A 20,858-nucleotide genomic window follows, 5' to 3' on the forward strand; every position below is an offset into this window, starting at 1 on the left:
CAAGTAGACTTCTGTGGAGTCAAAAAGACACTTCAGTAGGTGGGAAAAGAGAATTCCCCCTCTGTCCCCAGTTACATCTTTCCTCTCTTCCCCTCTCACTTTTCAGTTCCAGACTATATAACAGTGAGTCTGACTGATTCCCCTACTGGAGGTGTGTGTTGGGACAGAGGGTTTGGGGGTGTTCTAATCCTCCACCCTGAAGGTACCACGCTTCTCCTTGCCCTTTGCCCCCCATCCCTCCTCTGAAAGCTCCTCTGGCTCACTGCTATTCTGAGCCCTCAGTTCGCTCCCCGCCAGCTCTCAATTCCACTCTCTTTTCAGAGAGAATGAAGAGAAACTCTGTTGTAGAATCTGTCAAGTCCTCAATCCAGGAGGAAGAGAGCTTTCTTCAGAAAGAGGCAGAGTGAGTACTGTATTGAGATAGGGAAGCACTGTGCCCGCATTAAAAAAAAAAATTCTTCTAAGTCTCTTTTCAACTGATCTGCAATTTCCCCCTTTTAGGAAAGCCTGGCACCCCAAGGAGTCGAGATGGGAGGCAGAGGGCAGCCCGGGGGCTCTGCCCTGTCACTCATCAGGGAATAGGCTCTGCTTCTCTGTGCCCCACGCCTCTGACTCCTGCCTCTGTGGGTGCAGCCTGAGGACCAAGGCCGTGTTACACCCCCGGCCCCCTCCAGTCTCCCTAGCCTCTCAGGCGCTCCCCAACTTGTCATCAGGAAGGAAGCAGCTGCCTTCTCCGGGGATTGTCTCATTCAAATCTCAACTCTCCCGGAGTTCTCCAAAGCCCAAGGCCAAGGCTAAGTCCCAGCTGCTCTCTCGGGACAGGTCAAGAGCTTCCTGCAGTGCCACGCCACTACGCAGGCCGGTACCCATGGGCGTGTGGCCTCAGGGATTTCTTAGCCCGTTCTCCAAGTGCTGGCTAGAGGAGCCCCTGCACACCTATATCCCACCGGGAGGGAGCCACTTCCCGAGCCAGGAAGCCATAGCCCCAGTGATGTCACTTGTGGAGGGTGGCAAACCCCAGTTCTCTCTACCATTCTGGTTTAAATAAAAATACATGTAGTCACTTATGGTCTTTCTCTTGTGTCTGCTGAAAGCATGGTAAGGATCTGTTTTAACTGAAAATATATTTTATCTTCTCATTCTACTCCCGATTGGGTTTTCCAGGGTCCTGATCTTCTGATTGAGGGTCTTGATGGTCTTTCAGTTATGGCTGCCTGTAACCCTGTGTATGCGGGACACTGTGACCCTTGGATTTTATTCTATAGTGTCCAGTTCCAGCGGGCCATGGAGTCAGGTCCACCTGAGTTCAATTTCCATAAACCTGATGATGGGATTTTGACTGGAACTGTATTGAATCTATAGATCTGTTGGTGAGAACTGATATCATTAAATTATGAATCTTCACATTCATGAACAGGGTATATCTCTCCATTTATTTAGGTCTTTAAATTCTCTCAATAATGTCTTATAGTTTCAGGGTAGAGGTCTTATACATTTTGCATTAGATTTATTCCTAGGCATTGGATGGTTTTTGTTGCTGTTGAAAATTTTATTCTTTATACAGAATTTTTCTAAATATCGGTGATGGGTAGTATAGGAAGGGGAGCCTCTGTAATACCTACTCTTAATTTTTTTTAAGAATAGCTTTACTGAGGTACAGTTCATATACTGCATTCACCCATTTAAAGCATACAATTCAACGGTTTTTAGTATATTCATAAATATGTGTAACCATCACAATCAACTTTAAAACATTTTATCACTTCAAAAAGAAACCTCAGGACTTCCCTGGTGGTCCAGGGGTTAAGACTCTGCGTTCCCAATGCAGGCGGCCTGGGTTCAATCCCTGGTCGGGGAATTAAATCCCACGTGCCGCAATGAAGATCCCACAGGCTGCAACTAAGACCCGGCTCAGCCAAACAAATAAATAAAAATAAATATTAAAAAAAACCCTCATGGGCTTCCCTGGTGGCGCAGTGGTTGAGAGTCCGCCTGCCGATGCAGGGGACGCGGGTTCGTGCCCCGGTGCAGGAGGATCCCACATGCCGCGGAGCGGCTGGGCCCCTGAGCTATGGCCGCTGAGCCTGCGCGTCCGGAGCCTGTGCTCCGCAACGGGAGAGGCCACAACAGTGAGAGGCCCGCGTACCGCAAAACAAAACAAAACCCCTCATACTCTTTAGCTATTTACCTGCCAACTGAATTCTTTTTATAATATTATTTTCTATTTTTTGTTGCTGGTATAGATTTATCTAAGTGTATCACTTGTATTCAGTGATGGCTAAGTACAAATATTAATTCTTGTAGTTTGTAGAGTGTTTTGGATTTTCTATGTATGACATGTCATCTATGAATAATAATATTTCAACTTTCCCTTTTCAGTTCTAAGTCTTTTATTTCTTTTTCTTGTCTCATCTTGGCTAGGACATCTAATACAATGTTGAATAGAACATTGTTGTGAATGGACATCTGTATCTTATACTGATCCAAAGGAGGAAACTTTCACTATTTTGTCTTTAAACACGATGATTGCTGTAAGGTTTTGTTTGTAGACAGTCTTTATCAGATTAAGGAAGTTCCCTATACATTTACTAAGTGTTTTTTTTTTTATCATGGATTGGTCACCTGGTTTCAAATCCTGAATCTTCCACTTATTAGTCATTCTACTCTGAAGAAATCACTGACTTTCTCTGAGACACAGTTTCTCCATCTTAAATTGGGGGAAGGAATTCCTATCTTGAAGCTTCTTGTGGGGCTTCTTGCAGTCCAGTGGTTAAGACTCCATGCTTCCACTGCAGGGGGCATGGGTTTGATCCCTGGTTGGGGAACTAAGATCTCACATGCCAGTGGGTGTGGCAAAAAAAAAAAAAAAAAAAAAACAACTTCTTGTGAAATTGAGAATATTTATGAAGAACACCCAACCCATAGTAGGTGCTCAATTAAATACCTAACATTACATTATATATTGTTTTATTTATCATCCTCCTGCCCACCCCCGCCCCATCCCATACATATGCCCCATGAAGTGTTGCTTTGCCTCTCTTATTCAGTGCTGTATCCCTGGGGTTGAGAACAATGACTGGCATATAGAAATTGCTTCAGGAAAGAAAATTTTTGATTAACCAATGTCTATTTCCTCTTTTCTGGAAGCCTATGGCTATAAAGCATGGTTTTAGAGCCCAGAATTATATTTGTCCTTAGAGAATCACATAATTCTCTTGGGAATTTCCAAAGTTCAGTCCCAACTCTCCTTCTGGCTTTTAAAAAGTTCATATTTTCTGCTTCTAGATTATTTAATCAATTTCTGCAATCCCTTCTCCCTTAACTTGTTGTACATCAAGAAGAGCTTGGGCTTCCCTGGTGGCACAGTGGTTGGGAGTCCGCCTGCCGATGCAGGGGACACGGGGACACGGGTTCGTGCCCCGGTCCGGGAAGATCCCACATGCCGCGGGGGGGCTGGGCCCGTAGGCCACGGCCGCTGAGCCTGCGCGTGCGGAGCCTGTGCTCCACAACGGGAGAGGCCACAACAGTGAGAGGCCCGCATACCGCAAAAACAAAAAAAAAAAAGAATAGAGCTTGAGGATCAAGTCCCAGCATCCCCAGCTGCACTGCATGATGGTGGACAAGTCCCTCCCCCTCTGACCCCTGAGACCTTAGGGGTTTCCTCCAATAGTGGTTCCAACGAGGCTTGTGGCCTCACAAATTTCCTGAGAATCTGCTCTGCTTTATCCAAGTCTCTCCTAAGAGCAGCAAAGAAACCGGATCCAGGATGAGCCTTCTAAACCCTCAGCAAGTTCTGAACTCAGGGAGGTGGACAAGCACTTGCAGCCTGAGGGATGAAGGTTGGAACAAGGGCACCTCTGGACATTCCCCAATGCTGCTTGGCCGCAGTTGTATCAGGACTTCCTTTTCCCTGCTGGAATGCTTTCCCATTGCCACCAAATCCTATCCTCCAGATCAAGGTTTCTCAACAATGGTGCCATTGACATTGTGGACCAGATCATTCTTTGTTGTGAGGGCTGCCCTGTGTATGGGAGGATGTTTAGCAGCATCTCCGACCTCTACCTTCTAGATGCTAGGAGCACTGCCCACGCCACCTCACTGTGAGTTGTGACAACTAAAAATGTCTCCAGACAATGCCAATGGCCCTTGCTGAGAACCACTGCCCCAGATGATCTTTGTAAAGCCCCCCTTTCATCAGCCTCTCCCAGTTCAAACTGCCTCTTACTCAGTAGGCCTTTCCTGCCTCCCCCAACTTAAACTCATCCCCCTCTTCTCAGAACTCTGAGCAGCCCAAGCCAGAGCTGCCACCACCCCAGGTGAGAACAGTGTCTAACATCTATGGAGCACTTAGCCCATGCTGTTGCCCAGACTATCTGAAGGAATCCTCACAACAGACCCATGAGTAAATACATGTATGGTTCGCTCCATATTTCAGATACTGGAGCCCAGAGAGGTGAAGTCACTTGTCCAAGGTCACACAGCTGGTGAGTGGTGGATCTGGGATTCAAATTCGGACTCACAACGATCATAAACCACTCACTTTATGCCACTGGATATTCCTCATTTGTTTCTTATGTGTTCATCTGCCTCCAAATCCAACAGCAAACGCTTTGAGGGTAGGGACTAAACTACATTTGTGGATTTTCTGCTGTGCTCAGCACAGGGCAGGAGGGCCAAATACAACTTTAGTGATTGATCTCCTGCCGGTATGGAGTTTGACGCATTAGAAGGCACGAGTATGTGATAGAGACACAGATGTAGAGAACAAACGTATAGACACCAAGGGGGGAAAGGGGGGTGGGATGAACTGGGAGATTGGGATTGACATATATACACTACTATGTATAAAATAGATAACTAATGAGAACCTACTATATAACACAGGGAAATCTACTCAATGCTCTGTGACCTAAATGGGAAGGATATCCAAAAAAGAGGTGATATATGTATACGTATAGCTGATTCACTTTGTTGTACAGCAGAAACTAACACAACATTGAAAAGCAACGGTACTCCGATAAAAAAAAAAAAAGGCATGAGTATGTGGATGAGACTGAGGATTGGGAAGAAGAAACTTTCAATTTTAGGCTTAAATAAATATATTCACGAAATGCATTGAACAGAGATGCACATCTCAATGAATTTTCACAAACTAAACACATTGTGGAACCATATCAAGAATCAGAGCATCATCAGATCAGACTCCTCCCTCATACTCCCTCCCATTCATCCGCTCCTGAAGTATCCACCATCTTGCCTTCTAATAACAAAAGTTCATTTTGCCTCTTTCTGTACTTTGAATGAGTGGGACCATGTATCCCTTTGTGTCTGGTTTGTTTTGCCCAGCATTGTTGAGAATCATCCATGGTGTTGTATGTAGCAATATTTCATTCTTTCTCTTTTCTCTAGAGTGTTCCATGTGTGACTATACCATAGTTTGTTTACTGTTAATGGACATTTGGAAGTTTCCAGTTTGGAGCTATTGTGAAGAGCGCTATGTGACATTAGTGTACGTGTCCTTTGGTGAACACAGTATGCATTTCTGTTGGGGCAAAGCTTACCTATGGAAGCGCTGGGCCATAGGTATGCATCATGCTTCAGCTGTAGTAGATACTGAAAGGTTCTCAAAGTTTTTTATATTTGGAGGTTTTTAAAGCATAATTGATGTGCCCTTCCCCCACCCCGGGTGTTTTTCTGAAGAGATGGGAGGAGAGGAGTAGTACGACGACCTCCCTGGAATCTTCCAGATGACTACGCCTGTACTAAGAACTTTCTTTATAGGAAAATTATGTCAGAGATGAAAGGGACCATATAGATCTCAAGTCCAAGGCTTTCATTATGCACAGGGAAAAACTGAGGCTCAGAGACAAGGGTTGACTGGTCCAAGGTGGTGTGGCTCTAGCCTGGTCTAGAAGCCAAGTTTCTGGATTCTAGATCCTCATTTTGCTACCTGAGTACTTGAAGAGACTGCTCATCTGGAAGGTGATGGGGTGGAACTAGATGCTGGATTGGACCCACCAGGATTATATGTGATGCGTGAGAGGTGGGGGTGGGGAGGTGGGACTGGGGACTTGTCTTGCCCCCTACATTTTCCTTGAGTCTGGGCTGAAGCCAAGGAAAACACAAGCCTGGCGGCTCCTCCCACCAGGGGAAGTCAAAGTGAGGGGCTTTACAATTAGAGCCTGTGAGCCTTCCACCTCACAGCCTCCTCCCCTCTCCCCTCTCCCCTCCGCAGTCCAGGGAGAGGATGGGGTGGGGGAGGGCTCTGCTGGCAGTAGGGGCAGGGGTTCCAAGGTCTGGAAACAAGATGGGCTTCCCCCTCAAAGGGCTCACAGTCTTCGGAAAAGCCAGACAGACTCTGGGCATAGAGCAAAACCCCACTTATTACGTACTGAAGTTCCATCCACTAGGAACCTGACCAGAGCCTTGAGCCAACTTCCAGCGGAAACGGCTAAGCCCACGAGACCAACAGCTGCAGCCTCAGTCCTTACCTGGCGCCCCAAACCCACCCCTATTCCTGCAGCCCTCAGACTTCCGCATCCAAGTCCCCGCCCCACGGTCCACATCCGCCCCGCCTGAAATTCACTTTCCATTTTCATTAAAGTAGTTTAAGCCAACCATCCGGAGGGAATAGAAGACGTCCCCCTACCTTGCCCCAACTTCTCTTATCTCATACCTCCTTCCCAGATCCAGAGGTCCCCACCAGGTAGATGAGACCTAAGGGAAGGATAAAAGAGAGGGGTTGTTTCTCTGTGCAAACTCTTTTGGCGTCCCCTCTTCCCTCCCCATCTGCCTTCCCTCCCTGGCTCCCGCGCCGGGCTGGGGCGCCAACTAAATCTGATCAAAATGCAATTGCCAAGTCGTTAAGGTATTTGAATTAAAAAAAAAAAAACTCCCGAGAAAGAAAGTATTTGATGGCTAATAATCTCATTTCAATATAATGGGACCTTCTTCTGCAGAGAGCAAGACAGGTTAAGAGATATAATTATGACTTTGCAAACTCTCTCCCAAGCGCGGGAGACGCACTGACAGGTCTGCGCGCGGCTGCGCCCGACTCCGCTCGCTCCGAGGGGAGACGCTTTGTCTGCAGGGCCCGTTAAAGAGACACGGTCCCTTTTCCCCCCTCGGCCTACATTACAATTTAACTGTCAGCCGCGTCTTCACCCCAGGATCGGCTCTGAGTCCCACGCGAGGATCGGGGGTGGGATGGAAGAGGAAAACCGGACTAGGGGGAGGGGGAAGGAGAACGAGGGCTGACCTGTCAAACGCTGGCCCCTGGAACTGCGAGCTGGGCTGTCAAACCCGCTCCCTTAGTGGTCTCTTTAAGGCCACATTTACACTGTAGGGTTCCGGTGCAGCAATGATTGGGCGGGGCGCTGGTCGTGGTGGTAATTCAGGAAGCTCAGATTTATCTACCGCCCGTCTCCAAAGTAGCCCTTTCTGAAGGACCCCAAAGGAACAGATTCCTTCCTGGCAGAATTGCTCGGTTTCAGCTGGCGGAAAGGAACCGAATTAGGAAACTGGGGAGAGATGGCAGTGGTGCTGTTCATGCCTACCTTTCCCTTTTTCCTACACTCTAAACAAACTTTTTTCCTCCCCTTTACTATAACGGGAGAAAAATACTCATTTGAAGCCCAGATAGGAAATCCTTGAAGAAAGAGAGATTTTCTCGGTTTCACATCTCGACCCTTCAAGAAAGTGCGAGAAAGAACATCTCTAATTCGGTGTATACGTGTGTGCCGGGTGTGTGGGGAGGAGGCAAACGACCGGCCCAGCACAGTTAGAGTATTGATTGCAGTTCGGGTCAAGAGACCGGGGGAGAGTCAATGCCAGAAGCGCGAGAGGTGTTTGAGCCGCGGCAGCCAACGAGCTCAGCGGCACAGCGGCGCCGAGCGACCCGGGGCCCCGACTTGGACGTGTGGGCGAGCGTCTGTGCGAGCAAGTGCGCACGTGGGTGAGCACTGCTTCCAGGAGAGCTCTCCGCTCCCAACCCAGCCAATAGTTGGAGCCGGAAATCGAACGCAGGGACGCAGTAAAGACAGACCGACAGACTAACACGCCTGTCCAGAGAAAAGGAGCCAGGGCTAAAGGGGACCGGAAGCCCGTGGGGTCCCTGTCTTCGCTTGTCCGCGACTCTCTCAAAGCAGAAGGGAGATTTACCCTGGGTGTTTCCCGCCGATCTCGGCGCCGCCCAGTTTTGCGCTGAAAGAATTCGGAGGAAGCGGGTGCGCCACCACCTCTCCCCAACACTCCAGGCCCCTCGAAGAGTGGCCGGGGGGACGCCGGCCATGTGGCCGCGAGGCGTGAGGCTCCGGCGAATCCCTAGGCCACTATGATGGCGGGGCCGGTAGGCCCAGAGGCGCCGCGACCCCTTCTCGAGTTGATGAGGCCGTGGGGCCGGGATCCCAGGATTCCCTCCGATCCTCGCGCCCGGCCCCGAGGACTGTTCGCGACGCCTTGTCGCACATCAGCCACAGCGACTCACTAGAGTCATTCGCGCGGCAGTAAAAATGAGGTTGGCACTGTCGTGTCCTGCGTGGACAGCACACCTGGCTGCGTATCCTTAAAGTGCGGTTTGTACGCAAGCGGGGTCACCCTCACTCGCCAGACAGCTCCCCCTGGCGGCCCGGGACGCAGATTTCCGAGGCCGCGGAGGACTTGGGGAGAACCAGGCCCCCGAGAAAGAGAGAAGCGATGCTCACCTGGTTGGTTCGGGCTGAGCACCCGCCCCAGCTTATGCTGCCCCTTCGGCTTTGTCGGGCCCGGGGGGGCCTTACCCTGCTGTGGCGACCCTAGCTTCTCCCGCCGCGCACCGTAGGATGGAGAGGGGACGTATCTGGAAGCAGTCCCCCAACCCTGCTCAACTCACTAGTGAATACTTTGCTAGGCGCGTTTCTGACACCCCTGCCCCCCCCCCTTTTTTTTTCTTTTGGTGTTCAGTGATCCTATACGACAGAGGCCTGGCGCGCGGCCGCCGCAGGGGAGCGTGGCTGACGGGAGCCATGTGGCTGCGAGGGCGGGGGACTCGGCTGGGATTCCCCCGGGTGGCGGGTCGGCACTGGGGATCAAGCCGATGGCTCTGGGGGTGGGGGCTAGTTCGGGGCGCCGAGGACTGCGGGCCGGGGTCCTGGCCCGGTGGGGGGCGCCGGGGAAGGCGGGCGCGGGCGGGGCGCGCCGCCGGCGGGGTCAGGGGCGAAGGGGCAGGCGGAGGGCAGCGCGCGGGGAGCCGGCGCTGCGTCTCGGGTTACGCGGCCCGGCCCTCCCACCCGCAGCTCGGGCGCGGGGGCCCGGGCGGACTCGGGCCGTCCCCCGCTGTTTGCATTTCTCTGGCAGGCGGCGGAGCTTGGGTTGAAAGGAATCGCCTCCATTTGGAACGTTGTTTATTTTTCTTAACTAGCCAGCGCCGACAGACGACCCCGAAAGCACGGCGGCCGGACCCGGCCGAGCCCTCGCTGGGAAGGGGGTCAGGACCGCAGGCGGCCCGACGAGGGGGGCTCTGCGAGCCCCCGCCCGGGGAGTGCGCCCGGGTGCCCTCGCGGCCGGATTGGGGGAAGGGTCGCGGTAGAGCAGAGAACGACTTTCTTCCATGTAGGAAAACCTACTTTATCCTGTCGCAGTTACCTTAGCTTTGACCTTGCTCGAGGCGGGGCGGCGAAGTGGTTAAGCTTTCCGGCTTGGGCGTCCCGCCGCCTTGGATTTCAATTCCGCTGCCTCCTTTTTTTTTTTTAACCTCCGTGACCTTGAGCAAGCCGTCTTTGTGCCTCAGTTTCCTCAGTTTTTAAATGGGTATAACGTAGTGCTTAGCTCTTCGCGTTGTTGTAAGGACTAAATGAGCTCCTTCACATAAGCCCTTAGCGCTGGGCCTGGAACTTGCCAGGAGCTCAGGAGACGTTAGCCCCTCTCGTCGGGGCTGCGGACGGTTGTTGGTTCTCTGGCCACGCGAGGGTGAGTGGGGTGGGGGCCGCCAGCAAATGTGCGGCCCACCGGGAAGAGGCTCGAGCTGGAGGCCCACGGCTCTCAAGCCCCGGGAGAGGTGCGGGCTAGGGAGAGTTCTGAGCGTTTTGACATGAAATGAATAAAATGCAAATGATATTCCAAGACAGATGCTAATGAGGATCTATGCTTTGAGCGTCCACAGCCCCGGCAGTGCCCAGAACAGTGGCGGAGCTGGTGTGAACTCAGAGATGGACAGGGTCCAGCAGCCCGGGGTGTGTGTGTGTGTGTGTGTGTGCGTGCGTGCGTGCGTGCGTGCGTGTGTGTGTGCGTGTGTGTGTGTGTGTGTGTGTGTGGCGCGCGCCTGCTCCGGAATGTGCGTAGCCGGCTCCGGGTGTGCTCGCGCCGTCATGAAAATGAGGTCAGGGAAGGTCGTTCCACTCTGCAGCATAAATCAAGGAGGAAAGGAGAATGGATGTGAGAGACAGTCCCTGGAGACCGCCCCGAGAGAGGCTGAGCGAGGGAAGCGGGAGGGGGAAAAGTTCTGCGGAGAATGGGCAAGAAGCGGACCCAGGCGCTCGCCCTCCCCGCGCTTCCCGCCCGGCGGGTCCCTTCGCCGAGCAGCGGCGCCCCAGACTCAGGCGAGATCGTGCCTTTAACCCCCGCATCCTCCTCCGCAGGCTCCCAACACCTTTCTCTCCTTTCCTCCAACCCCCTAATTTAAATGGTCCTCATCAAAGCGCCCTTTGTGTGGACGGTGAAGCGCCTTACGCCCAGCCTCCTCAGGAGCAGATCAGTGCTCCCGCGCACACGCCAATTGCACTCGCAATCGCACACTTGTTACTCCCGCGCACAACCTCCGGGGCTCCCGGGGACGCCCTGCGGGGATCGGAATCCAACGTCCCGGAGCGGGCTGCTCTCCGCTGTCCTCGTGCCGCGCGACTCCAGCCCCGTGTCCTTTCTCCACGCAGCCCGCCTCCCCGGTCTCCCTGACACTCACTACCACCGTCCTCCAGCCCCTCTGGCTCTCCGCTTTCCACCAGCCCCTGGGGGAGCGCGATGCTCCAGGCCGGTGTTTCCCTGCGCGCTGTCCTGTGACCCCAACCGGGAATCTCCGGAGCCTCGGTCTGTCCTGGGCCGGAACCGAGGCACAAGTCCCGGGCAACCTGGCTCTCAGGGAAAGGGGGACCAGTGTGGGGCAGTTCGGTATGGGGGAGGGGGAGAGGGGGTTAGCTCTCCCTTCTTTCTTCAAGCTCCAGGCCTAGAGGGCTGAAAGTGGGGCAGGGCACAGTGCAGAAGGACCGCAGCCCGAAGCGCCCCTGTGGACCCCGGAGTGCTTTGCTCTCCGCTGGCACAGTGGGTACCCGCCGCTCCAAGAACGCGAAGAGAGCAAGAAGGAGGATGGACTGGACGGCACCCACAGTCGGAGCTTTGGGCCTGCATCAGATTTATTTCCCACTGCATTCTTTTTATGAAAATAACAACAATGATGTCTAAAGCCTGTACGGTAGGCACAAAATCGGCACACAATAATATATATTGAATTAAATTTACATAGAGCTGTTAGCCATCATGATTCTTCCTGAGCTTCCACATTTTGTAGATTAATTCATTAAGTCATGCATTCATTCAACAAATATTTAGTGAGCTCCTACTAAGTGACAGAGAAACAGAATGCCAAGAGCCTGGCCCTCCCGGCACTTACATTCTCCTGGGACAGAAAGACAGTAAAAAAACTCGGACACATAATACGACTGGGTATTAGGCTGGGTAGCCCTGTGTGCTGTGAAGCAAAGATTAAGGTGGGTTAGAGAGGGCCTCTCTGGGGAGAAGACAGAGACCTGAATGACGTCAGGAAATGAGCCATGCAAACTTCTGGAGGGAGAGGGTCCAGGCAGAGGTACCTGCCAGTGCCGAGATGGAGAGTTGGAAAGTGCCTGGGGTGCAGGCTGACAGGAAGGGGAGAGGAAGGAAGTGAGATGGAAGGTCAGGCCTGGCTTTGTAGGTCTTGGAGGGGAGTTTGGGATTATATATACTTGGTGTGATTGGGAAGCCACTTGAGAAGTTTTTTAAAAAAGGACTGACACAACTTGTGTTTTATAAAATTATAAACAAAGACAGAATTTAACTACCTTGTCCATGGTTTCCAGGTTTGTGAGTTTCTTAACCCAGACCTCCAGCTTTGTCTCAGTCCGACATGTCAGAGATGCATGCCTAGGCGAGACTGCCCCAGAAGGAGCCCAGGAGACATCTTGAACGGTACTCCGTTCCTCCCACCCATACTTTTAGGAAGGTATCCAGAGTGGGGCAGTGGGTAGGGTCTCTAGATCTGCCAGCCCGGGAATCTGGGCTGTGGGCGAGGACTCCCGGGCCTCCGGCTTGAGGATTCCTGGCTCCCCACCCCACCTGTTGCCTCTGCTCTGCCTACCCTGGGCGTTTTCCGGGCTGTGGAGACTGCGAGGGCCACTCTGACGCGAGAAGGTAAGATCCGGTCTCTCCGCGACGCTCCAATTCCTCTGCTCCGGCTGCAGAAATCTTTCTCCCAGAGCGAGCGAGTCCGCCTTTGCGCAGAGCCAGCACCGTGGTCCCACACCGCCTCCGGGTGGCGAACAGGGGTACTGCAGCCGGCGTCGGTATAGGGTGCAGAACAGTAACCAGAGACCGCAGGGGGCGCCGGAACAGGCTTACTGATGGCCTACCGGGTGCCAGGTGTTGTGCAAGGCGCTTCGCTTACTCTATTTAACCATCAGAGTAACCCCGGGAGAGAGACCTAGCACTTCCCTCACTCTACAGTTAAGGAAATTGAGGCCAAGAGAGGCAGTGTGCTTTGTCTGAGAACATATAGCTAGTAAATGGCAGAGTGATTTACTCACTTTTGCACTGGCTCTTGGTGCACATAGGGTGTGTGAGAAGAGGCAAATATTGGCCTCCATCCTAGGAAGCTCTCCCTCCCTTTGGCCTTGTAGAATCAGCTAGAAGTCTTTAGCAGGTGCACTGAGCTTCCAGATCCGTCCCTGGGAATGTCCCAAGGTCTTTTCCCCTTCTCCCTCCGAGCCCATTTCAGATGGGTCCATAGTCTGCAGGTTGAGATCAGTTCAGGCACAGCTGCACAACTCCGTCTTGCTTGCTGCATGACTGAGTGGTGGTCAGGGTCTCTGTCCCCTCTCTGAGATTCAGGCTGGTCGAGCACCCTTGTCCCTCGCGGGGAAGAGCAAGGTGCACTGAGTGGGGAGTTCTTGAACCTTAGATAGCACGATGGAAGGGAAGGCAGAGGTTGACCACACTGAGCCCACTCAGTGCTCCTTTTCTATCTTGAGTCCCGAGGTTGGGAGATCTCTGATTGGCATTGGGGGTCCCTCTTATCAGGCCCTGGGACTGCTCAGGCTGGTTTTGCACCTGCAACCTGTGGGGAGAGGACGCCTGGGCAGAGAGAGGCTGCCGCTCCAGCGCGGACGTGGGCGCCGTTCTCCATCCTCTGCTGCCCCCTGGTGGTCTAGGATATGGCTGCCGCCTCCAGCCTCCTGCCCACCCAGTGGAACAACCTTCTCGTCTTCTCACCTTCCTTGCCTGGACAAACAAAGGCTCCTTCCCAGAAGCCAAAGGTATGCTGGGAGAGAGATGTGAAATTTCTGGGAAGCTTAGTCTGCACAACATCCCCGAGCTGTGTCCACATAACACCAGGATTATTACCCCCAACAAATGTTTAAGAAGAGGCTACGGTGCACTACCCTCACAGGGCTCACAGTTTAACAGAGAAGACAGACCCCAAATGACTCCTACAATCTTTATTATTATTAATTTTTTTTAGCTTTTAACTTTATTTATTTATTAAAACAATTCTTTTGGGGGGGGGGCACGCTGTGTGGCATGCGGGATCTTAGATCCCTGACCAGGGATTGAACCTGTGCTCCCTGCAGTGGAAGCGGGGAGTCTTAACCACTGGACCGCTAGCTAAGTCCCAGCTTTTAACTTTTTTTTTTAACATCTTTTTTGGGGTACAATTGCTTTACAATGTTGTGTTAGTTTCCGCTGTATAACAAAGTGAATCAGCTATATGCGCATATATATCCCCATATCCCCTCCCTCTTGCATCTCCCTCCCACCCTCCGTATCCTACCCCTCTAGGTGGTCACAAAGCACTGAGCTGATACCACACGGAAGATGAGCCTCCAGAGAGGACACTGAGACTTCCTGCCACCAGGAGACTAAGCCAGGACCAGACACACACAGCCTTCCACTGCTGTCCTGGGGCAGGGGGAGGGGTGGAGGGAGCAAGGCTGCTGGGAGCTCTGACGTCCTCACAATCCACTCACTTCAACAGTCATGAAAATATTGCCATCTTATTTTACCCAAGTGCATTTTATTGTAAAAATATTCCAACAATGCAGAACACGGAGTAAAATGTGAAAGTTCCCCTTCGCACACACCCCCACCCCTACCCAGACTTAGCTCCTGTTAGCATCATGAGGCAATCCTTACACACTCTCCCGTTTACACACACACACACACACACACACACACTGTATCTATGGATATAGATTTATCTTCATTTTAACTCGTATTAATGAGGTACTATGACTATATGTGTCACTCAGCAGCTTGACTTTTTTTTGCACCTAAATGTTTTGGTGAGCTGATCTATGTACATCAGTACACACAGATCTGCCTCATTCTTTCCAACCTGTTGCACAGTGCCCTGTACTAGTGAGGAAACATCACTTACTTAGCTCCTTTCCTTGTCATGGTCAGTTGATTTGTTTCTGAGTTTCATTATTATGTAAAATGTTGTGACACATAGCCTTTTATTTCCCTCGCTGTGCACATGTGACTGTGTTCTCTCATGTAGACCCCAGGAATGATTGAATTGTTTGCAGGAAGGGGATGCCTGTTTAATAGTTGATAAATCTGGACAAATTGATTTCCTAAAAGGATGCGCTAATTTATATGTCCGCCAACAGCTTTTGAGACTGCCCATTTTCTCACAACCTTATCACCACTGGAAATGACCAATCTTTCAAATTCTTATTAATTTAATGGGTGCAAAAATGATCCCGTCTCTCAATTGTTTTAATTTGCATTTTCCTATTTACTAATAAAATGGACCCTGTCTTCTGTATAACTTTTCCATGGGTGTTTTTTGGATTGCAATTTCTGTCCTTTTTTTTTTTAAATTTCTGTCCTTTTCTGTTTCTTCTGTAGAGTTGTTGCCCTACTTATAAAGTAATTCAGACCAGTAAATTTGCAGATCTAACTGGCTTTATTCAGGGGTTCATGAATTGTCAGCATTCCATCTAGAAGGGCACTCCAAGGAGTTGCACAGAATGGAAGGTCGTTATAGGAAGAAGGGTGGGGGGCAAGGGAGCTGTTAGCAAAAGAAAATAAAGTATTATCTTAAGTCCTGGACATCTTTTTTGGGGGGAGGGGAGAAAGGGTTTTATCATACAGACGGCCTCTTCTTCCTCTGAGGGATTAGCTCATTAGTGCTGACCAGAACATTCCAGACTGGCTGACTGTTCCTGGGGGAGGTTGAGACTGCAATTAGGTACTACGCCTAGGTTAGTTGTCATGGCCTTTAGCACAAGTGGTGCCGATTTGGGCCTGTGGTTTTTCTCTTTAACACCCTTTACTTACTGATTTTATGAGCTCCTTATACATTCTGTATATTTTTTGTTTTTGTTTTTTTTAAGATTTATTTATTTATTTATTTAGGCTGCGCCAGGTCTTCGATGTGGCATGCGGGATCTTTTAGTTGCGGCATGCAGACTCTTAATTGCAGCAGGCATGTGGGATCTAGTTCCCCGACCAGGGATCGAACCCGGGCCTCCTGCATTGCGAGTGCAGAGTCTCACCCACTGGACCACCAGGGAAGTCCCCAGATATTTATTTTTTGTATAACATATATTATTTTTCTATCCTGTCACTTTTTAAAGACAGTGTTTATAGCATCTTTTGTCATACGTAAGAATTGGTTTTCTAAGTAGAAAATCTGTAAGGCTTTTCCTCCCTGGCTTCTGTGTGGGGAGCTGTTTGCATAGAGGGGCCAGTCCTCTGTGGCAAGGGTGAGGGGCATTCCTCCTGGAAGCCTGATGCAAGCGGAGACCCATTTCCTCAGGGAAGGACTTCACTAGGGACACCGTGGGCGATTGTGAAATTTTAGCAGCTGCAGGGAGCCCTGTGTTTCCCACCAGTGTGCCTGAGCTCGCCTCTCGGAGCCAGTTAGGGTGACAGTGAAGCCAGACCTGGGCTGAGTGTGGGGAGGACATAGTCTTGCTGTATACCTGGGCCCAGGGACTGGCAGGTCACAGTGATTTGCTGAGACTCCCTCCTTTACCCCGTGAACAAAGAACAAAGAACTTTGCTCACCATCCAGTTCTGCAAGGGTTAAGTCATAACCCACTGCAGTGGCCCATGACTGTACCCTGAGAGGAATTCGGGGTGCAAAGCAGCATAAGGCACAATGAGCTGTGGACAAACGGGCCCCTAGAGAGTTAGACGCGTATCCCAGGAAGAACTCCAACCACCCCAGATTCTTGCATCTTCCCGTTCACAGGAAAGCACTAAAATCATTAACTCAAAATATCCGTTCTTTGTGATAAGCAGTGATGTTTTACCAAGATGTAAGCTTGACTGCACATACACCCTGGCCCAAAAAATCACATACAAACTGGCTTCTCCTCTTCCTTCTTCGGAGCACTTGCCTCAGGGCTGCTGAGCAGCTGTCTCTCGGGCTATAGTCCTCAGTAAGTGTCCCTGAATAAAACTTAAACTCACGACTCTTATGTTGTGTGTTTTTCTTTAAGTTCAACAGCCCTTCTTCTGGGGGTAGGCATGGCCCTGCCCAGAGAAACCCTTCCCATTCCCTCGGGCTTGGGTGTCTCTCCCCAGGAGCCTGGGATAGCTACATGGTCTCAGGTCCAGAGGGCCCTCAGACTGGGGGAGGGGAGTGGTCTCCCATGTGCCACACTGAAACATGCCTCCTGGCTGGCCCGCCGGCGCAGGGCCTCGTCTCTCTGGCCCACCCCTTCCATCTCCTACCATCTCCCCCACCCTCCCCCTCAACCCCTCATCTGAAGTCAAGGGCACGTGCAGGCCAGGTGGAGGTGGTGGTAGCAGAAGGGGTCCTCCCAGCCAATCCGCCCCCTGCCTTGAGCCCTTGGGTGGGGTTGGAGGGTCTGAGGAATGATGTGGTCCCTGGGGAAGGGGCCTGATTCATCAGGGCTCCCCCAGCACCTTTGAGAAGAAAGAATTGAGAAGGATAAAGGCCTCCTTAAGAAAGTGGGAGGCCTGGGGTGATGGGCTCTAAGGGCCCAGGAGAGAAAGGAAACAGAGCCAGGAGAAGCCCCTGTCCCCCAGGTGCACAGAACATCTCTGGGCCCTTAGAGACCTCAGCTCTGCCCGCCCTACCCCACCCCATGGCAGCCACAGGAAACTGTTGTGCTCTTGGCTCTCCTTGCCTAGCTTGGACCTCAGAGGCCTCACGCTCAGGTCTAACTGGTGGGTCAGTGATGTGTTTCCACCCTGGGAGGTTTTGTGGGTACTGGAGGGGAGAAAAGAAAAGAGCTGGGAGCAAAGGAGGGGGGGCGTGCTGAGCAGGGGTCCCCAGGGGGGCTGGGGCTGGCTCAGGAGGAAGGCTGGGAGGAGGGGAGAGGCAGCCTGGGTGCTGGGGGTACCACTGAACCTCAGCTACCCCGCCAGAGGACATGAGGTTGGTGAAATGCTGCTTGAAAAAATAAGTAGACGAAAGAATCTAACCTACTTTCCTTTAACGAATCTGAGGATTTTTAGAATCAGGAAAACATTGGTGTTTATATGTAATTTACAAAGAAAAGAGCAAAAAACCAAAAAACCTAGTGAGGTAGGTGCAATTCGAGGTGTGGCCATTGCAGACAGCAGCCGACCAGTGCCGAGTTCAGGGCTTCACTGAAACAGGGCACGTTGCTAGGACTGTGGCTGTGATGGTGGCAGCATTTACTGTCATCATCTGTTGATACCAGGTGGGACTCCCCAGCTGTGCCAGTCATCGGGCCTGTCCAGGAGGCACAGATGAGGCTGGAATCCCACGAGGTGCTGCCTGAGTAACCCCCTAAGAAGGGGATGCAGTTTTCTAATCAGCAGGCCCAGAGAGGTGCCTTTTTGTAACCTCCCCACAGGAAGGGGGGACCATTTGTCTTATTTCCAGAGAGGAGCACGATGTGCCTGCCGTTGGCACTGTCATCGGAGCTCAGGGCCCAGATATGCCACTCTGTTTCTTTATTTTTAACTCACTGTATTTTTTATGAGGAAGTATTTAAAAATAAATTGCAGATATCCTGACATTTCACCTTTAAATAATTCAGTAGGCATCTCTAAAAAAAGAGCTTCTTGCTACATAGGAAATTAATATTATCACAGCCAATGCAATTAAAAATCATTTCTTAATAGCCTGCGTTCACTAGTCCATATTCAGATTTCCCCAGTAAATTCAGCACTTTAACTTTGAGCAGGAACCCATCTGCCTGAGACCTCTGGCTTCTCCAGATTCCCCTGCCTGGGACCTGGAGCAGAACCTGGTCCCCAGAGGAGCCCAGAAAGAAGGCAGAGAACTGGAAGGAGGAAGTGAAAGACTGGGGTTTCTGAGGAAAAGACCCCAAACCTGGGAGCCCAAGGACACCAGCATATTGCCAGACTCTTAGAGGTGAGTGTCAATGGAATGGGGGCTTCGGCACTTTCCTGGGTGCCAACAGGAAACTGTTAAAAGAAAAAGACATATTACAATGTTTAAGAGTTCATTTGAACAAAAACAAATTTGAATTGGGCAGCATCCAATCTAGCAGATAAAGAAGAGCTCTGAGCTTTTCATAAAATGAAAGACTTTTATAGGGGAGTGGAAACAAAGAAGTTATACTGGCAAAAAAGCAGGTTGGTTATTGCAAAGTTGCTTTCCTTTAGGGGATGGCAGGGGTCTATCAGGCAGATAGCTTAACTAGGGGTGATCAGGTGATTCCTGATGGACTGGCTTAAGATTTCATTTCTGGGAGAGCTGAAACCGTAGATTAAGTTTTGGTTTGGTGACGTGGGGCTTAGCATAAGTGACTCCATTTTGGGTCTGTTGTCTTGTTTTAACAGAGCTCATGTGAAGTCATGGCTATTCTGACTCATCCTCATCCCCTCCATTTTCTAGAGAAAGAAACAGAGGTTCAGAGAGGGGCAGTGACCTACCCAAGCCCACACAGGGAGAAACTAACCCGGGTCTTGGTTCCAAGCCTTGTTTACCCTGGACCCCTCCACTCACTGGGCTTATGTGCAGAGCCCTTCCCCGCTTCCAACAGCACCCAAGGGGCTCCCAGGCTTCCGGTTGGCCCACAAGAGAACTGAGGATCTGAAAGGGTGATGATGGAAAAACAGAGGGCAAAGTGGAGAAGGTGGCCCCCTAGAGATCAAAGGTGGGCATACAGGGCAGAGTTTTAGAGCTTGAAGGAAATGTAGGAAAAAATATATATTCACGTAATTTTATAATCTACAAGGCTTGTTCATTTGCACCGTTTATCTTAATCCTCACAACAGTGTGGAGGTAATATGCATCTCCCTACGGGTGAGGAAACAGGTCCAGAGAAGGTCAGTGACCTGCTGAAAGTGGCAGGTGGCTTTATTGGCCTCCGAGACTCCTGAGTTCCATCAGGATTTTCCATTGCGGCTCCCCCTGCAGTCAGAACAGGAAGCCAGGAGGGGCTCACAGGCTGCTGCAGAATGGCACACAGACGCAGAGGCAACCCCGTCCCCATCCAATCGTATATCAGGTTGGTGGCCCCAGCCTCCTGGTGAGAAGGAAGGCTGCCCCTGGCTGCTGCTGACCAGAAAGGGGTATCGGTGAGGATGCGTGTGCTCTGGGCCCAGGTTGGTCAGTTTCTCGCCCTGATTCTTTCCTATGTCCCCTCTGCTATCCACAGAGAAGAGGAGCTGACTTCCTGTAGGTCTGCAAGTTCACCGTCTGCCCACACATTACCTGTCCCTCCAGCTGAGATCAGCTCTTTTGTCTCTGCTGTGTCACAGGCCAGTCCTCTCTCTGCTATACCTCACTCTCTCTAAAGCTCCGCATTTGTTCTGATGCTTCATGAATAGATGATCCTACTTAGTAATCCAAGTAGCTTGGCAATGTGGCTATTTTCAGTTCTGTTTCTAAGCAATGAGGAGATTGGAGGTAGAGACCGTAAGAACGTAGACCAGGTTCACTTAGCCAGTAGGTGAGGAGGAAAGGGGTCCCTGTCACGTGGTGGCAAAAAGTTTGGCAGCACTGCCACCTGCAGTAATGTGGAAAGTGGAAAATGTACCTGATGAACTGGGTGGTATAGCTGAGATCTCCAGGCAAAGTGATGAGGGCGCTGCCTCGTTTTTCTTGTGGCTTATTATGAAATGTGAGAGGAGAGAGAGAAACTACAGGCAGGGCTATTAAATGTGAAGGGAGCTGGGACTTGATGGCTTCGAAAATTCTCAGCCTCTCCAGACAGTAAATGTTGCTAAAATCAAATCCAGAGCACTCTCGGGAAAATATGGTCTAAAGATGAAACCAAGGGTATGATTGTAAAATCCTTTGTGAAGACCTCAGAAAGATCAAAGGTAGTGCCTCAGACCGAAGGCCCTTAATGAGTTTAAGGGCATGTGCCTCACAGATTCTTTCAATCAAACATGAGGTCTTCTAAGAAGCTTAAAGACAGTATGGAGGTTTCTAAAAAACTAAAAATAAAACTGCCCTATGACCCAGCAATTCCACTCCTGGATATATATCTGAAAAAAACAAAAACACTAATTCGAAAAGATACATGCACCCCAATGTTCATAGCAGCAGTATTTAGAATTGCCAAGATATGGAAGCAACCTAAGTGTCCATCAACAAATGGACAGATATATACATATATATACACATACATACAATGGGATACTACTCAGCC

General features: G+C 50.8%; 1 protein-coding gene and 2 long non-coding RNA genes across 7 annotated transcripts in view; 1 reads left to right on the top strand and 2 right to left on the bottom strand.

The window, feature by feature from the left end:
- The window catches only part of LOC109552541 (uncharacterized), a 28,722-nt gene extending 20,188 nt beyond the window's left edge, over nt 1-8,534 (bottom strand). Inside the window, exons 1-2 of one of the 3 annotated variants that reach the window (XR_012334459.1) lie at nt 8,161-8,534; nt 6,677-6,717 (exon numbers count right to left, since the gene is read on the bottom strand). This is a non-coding gene — a long non-coding RNA (uncharacterized lncRNA). Of the gene's footprint in view, nt 1-6,676; nt 6,718-7,258; nt 7,791-8,160 lie in introns of those variants that run through there. The other 2 variants (XR_012334458.1, XR_002179365.3) reach the window with 2 other exon arrangements.
- On the top strand, nt 47-638 carry LOC141279733 (uncharacterized). Its single transcript, XR_012334457.1, has 3 exons — nt 47-151; nt 322-403; nt 502-638. It is a non-coding gene; the product is annotated as an uncharacterized lncRNA (long non-coding RNA).
- Nucleotides 8,535-11,132: 2,598 nt separating the features above from the next.
- Nucleotides 11,133-20,858, bottom strand: part of LOC141279734 (uncharacterized) — a 48,445-nt gene continuing 38,719 nt past the window's right edge. For 2 of the 3 annotated variants that reach the window (XM_073810739.1, XM_073810738.1), the window contains one exon: nt 11,133-13,175. In XM_073810739.1, coding sequence (XP_073666840.1) covers nt 12,902-13,175 — 274 coding nt within the window. In that variant the 3' untranslated portion in view covers nt 11,133-12,901. Of the gene's footprint in view, nt 13,176-15,587; nt 18,661-20,858 lie in introns of those variants that run through there. The other variant, XM_073810740.1, reaches the window with a different exon arrangement.

Source organism: Tursiops truncatus, chromosome 10, assembly GCF_011762595.2.
Source record: "Tursiops truncatus isolate mTurTru1 chromosome 10, mTurTru1.mat.Y, whole genome shotgun sequence".
In the NCBI taxonomy this organism is placed as follows: Eukaryota; Metazoa; Chordata; class Mammalia; order Artiodactyla; family Delphinidae; genus Tursiops; species Tursiops truncatus.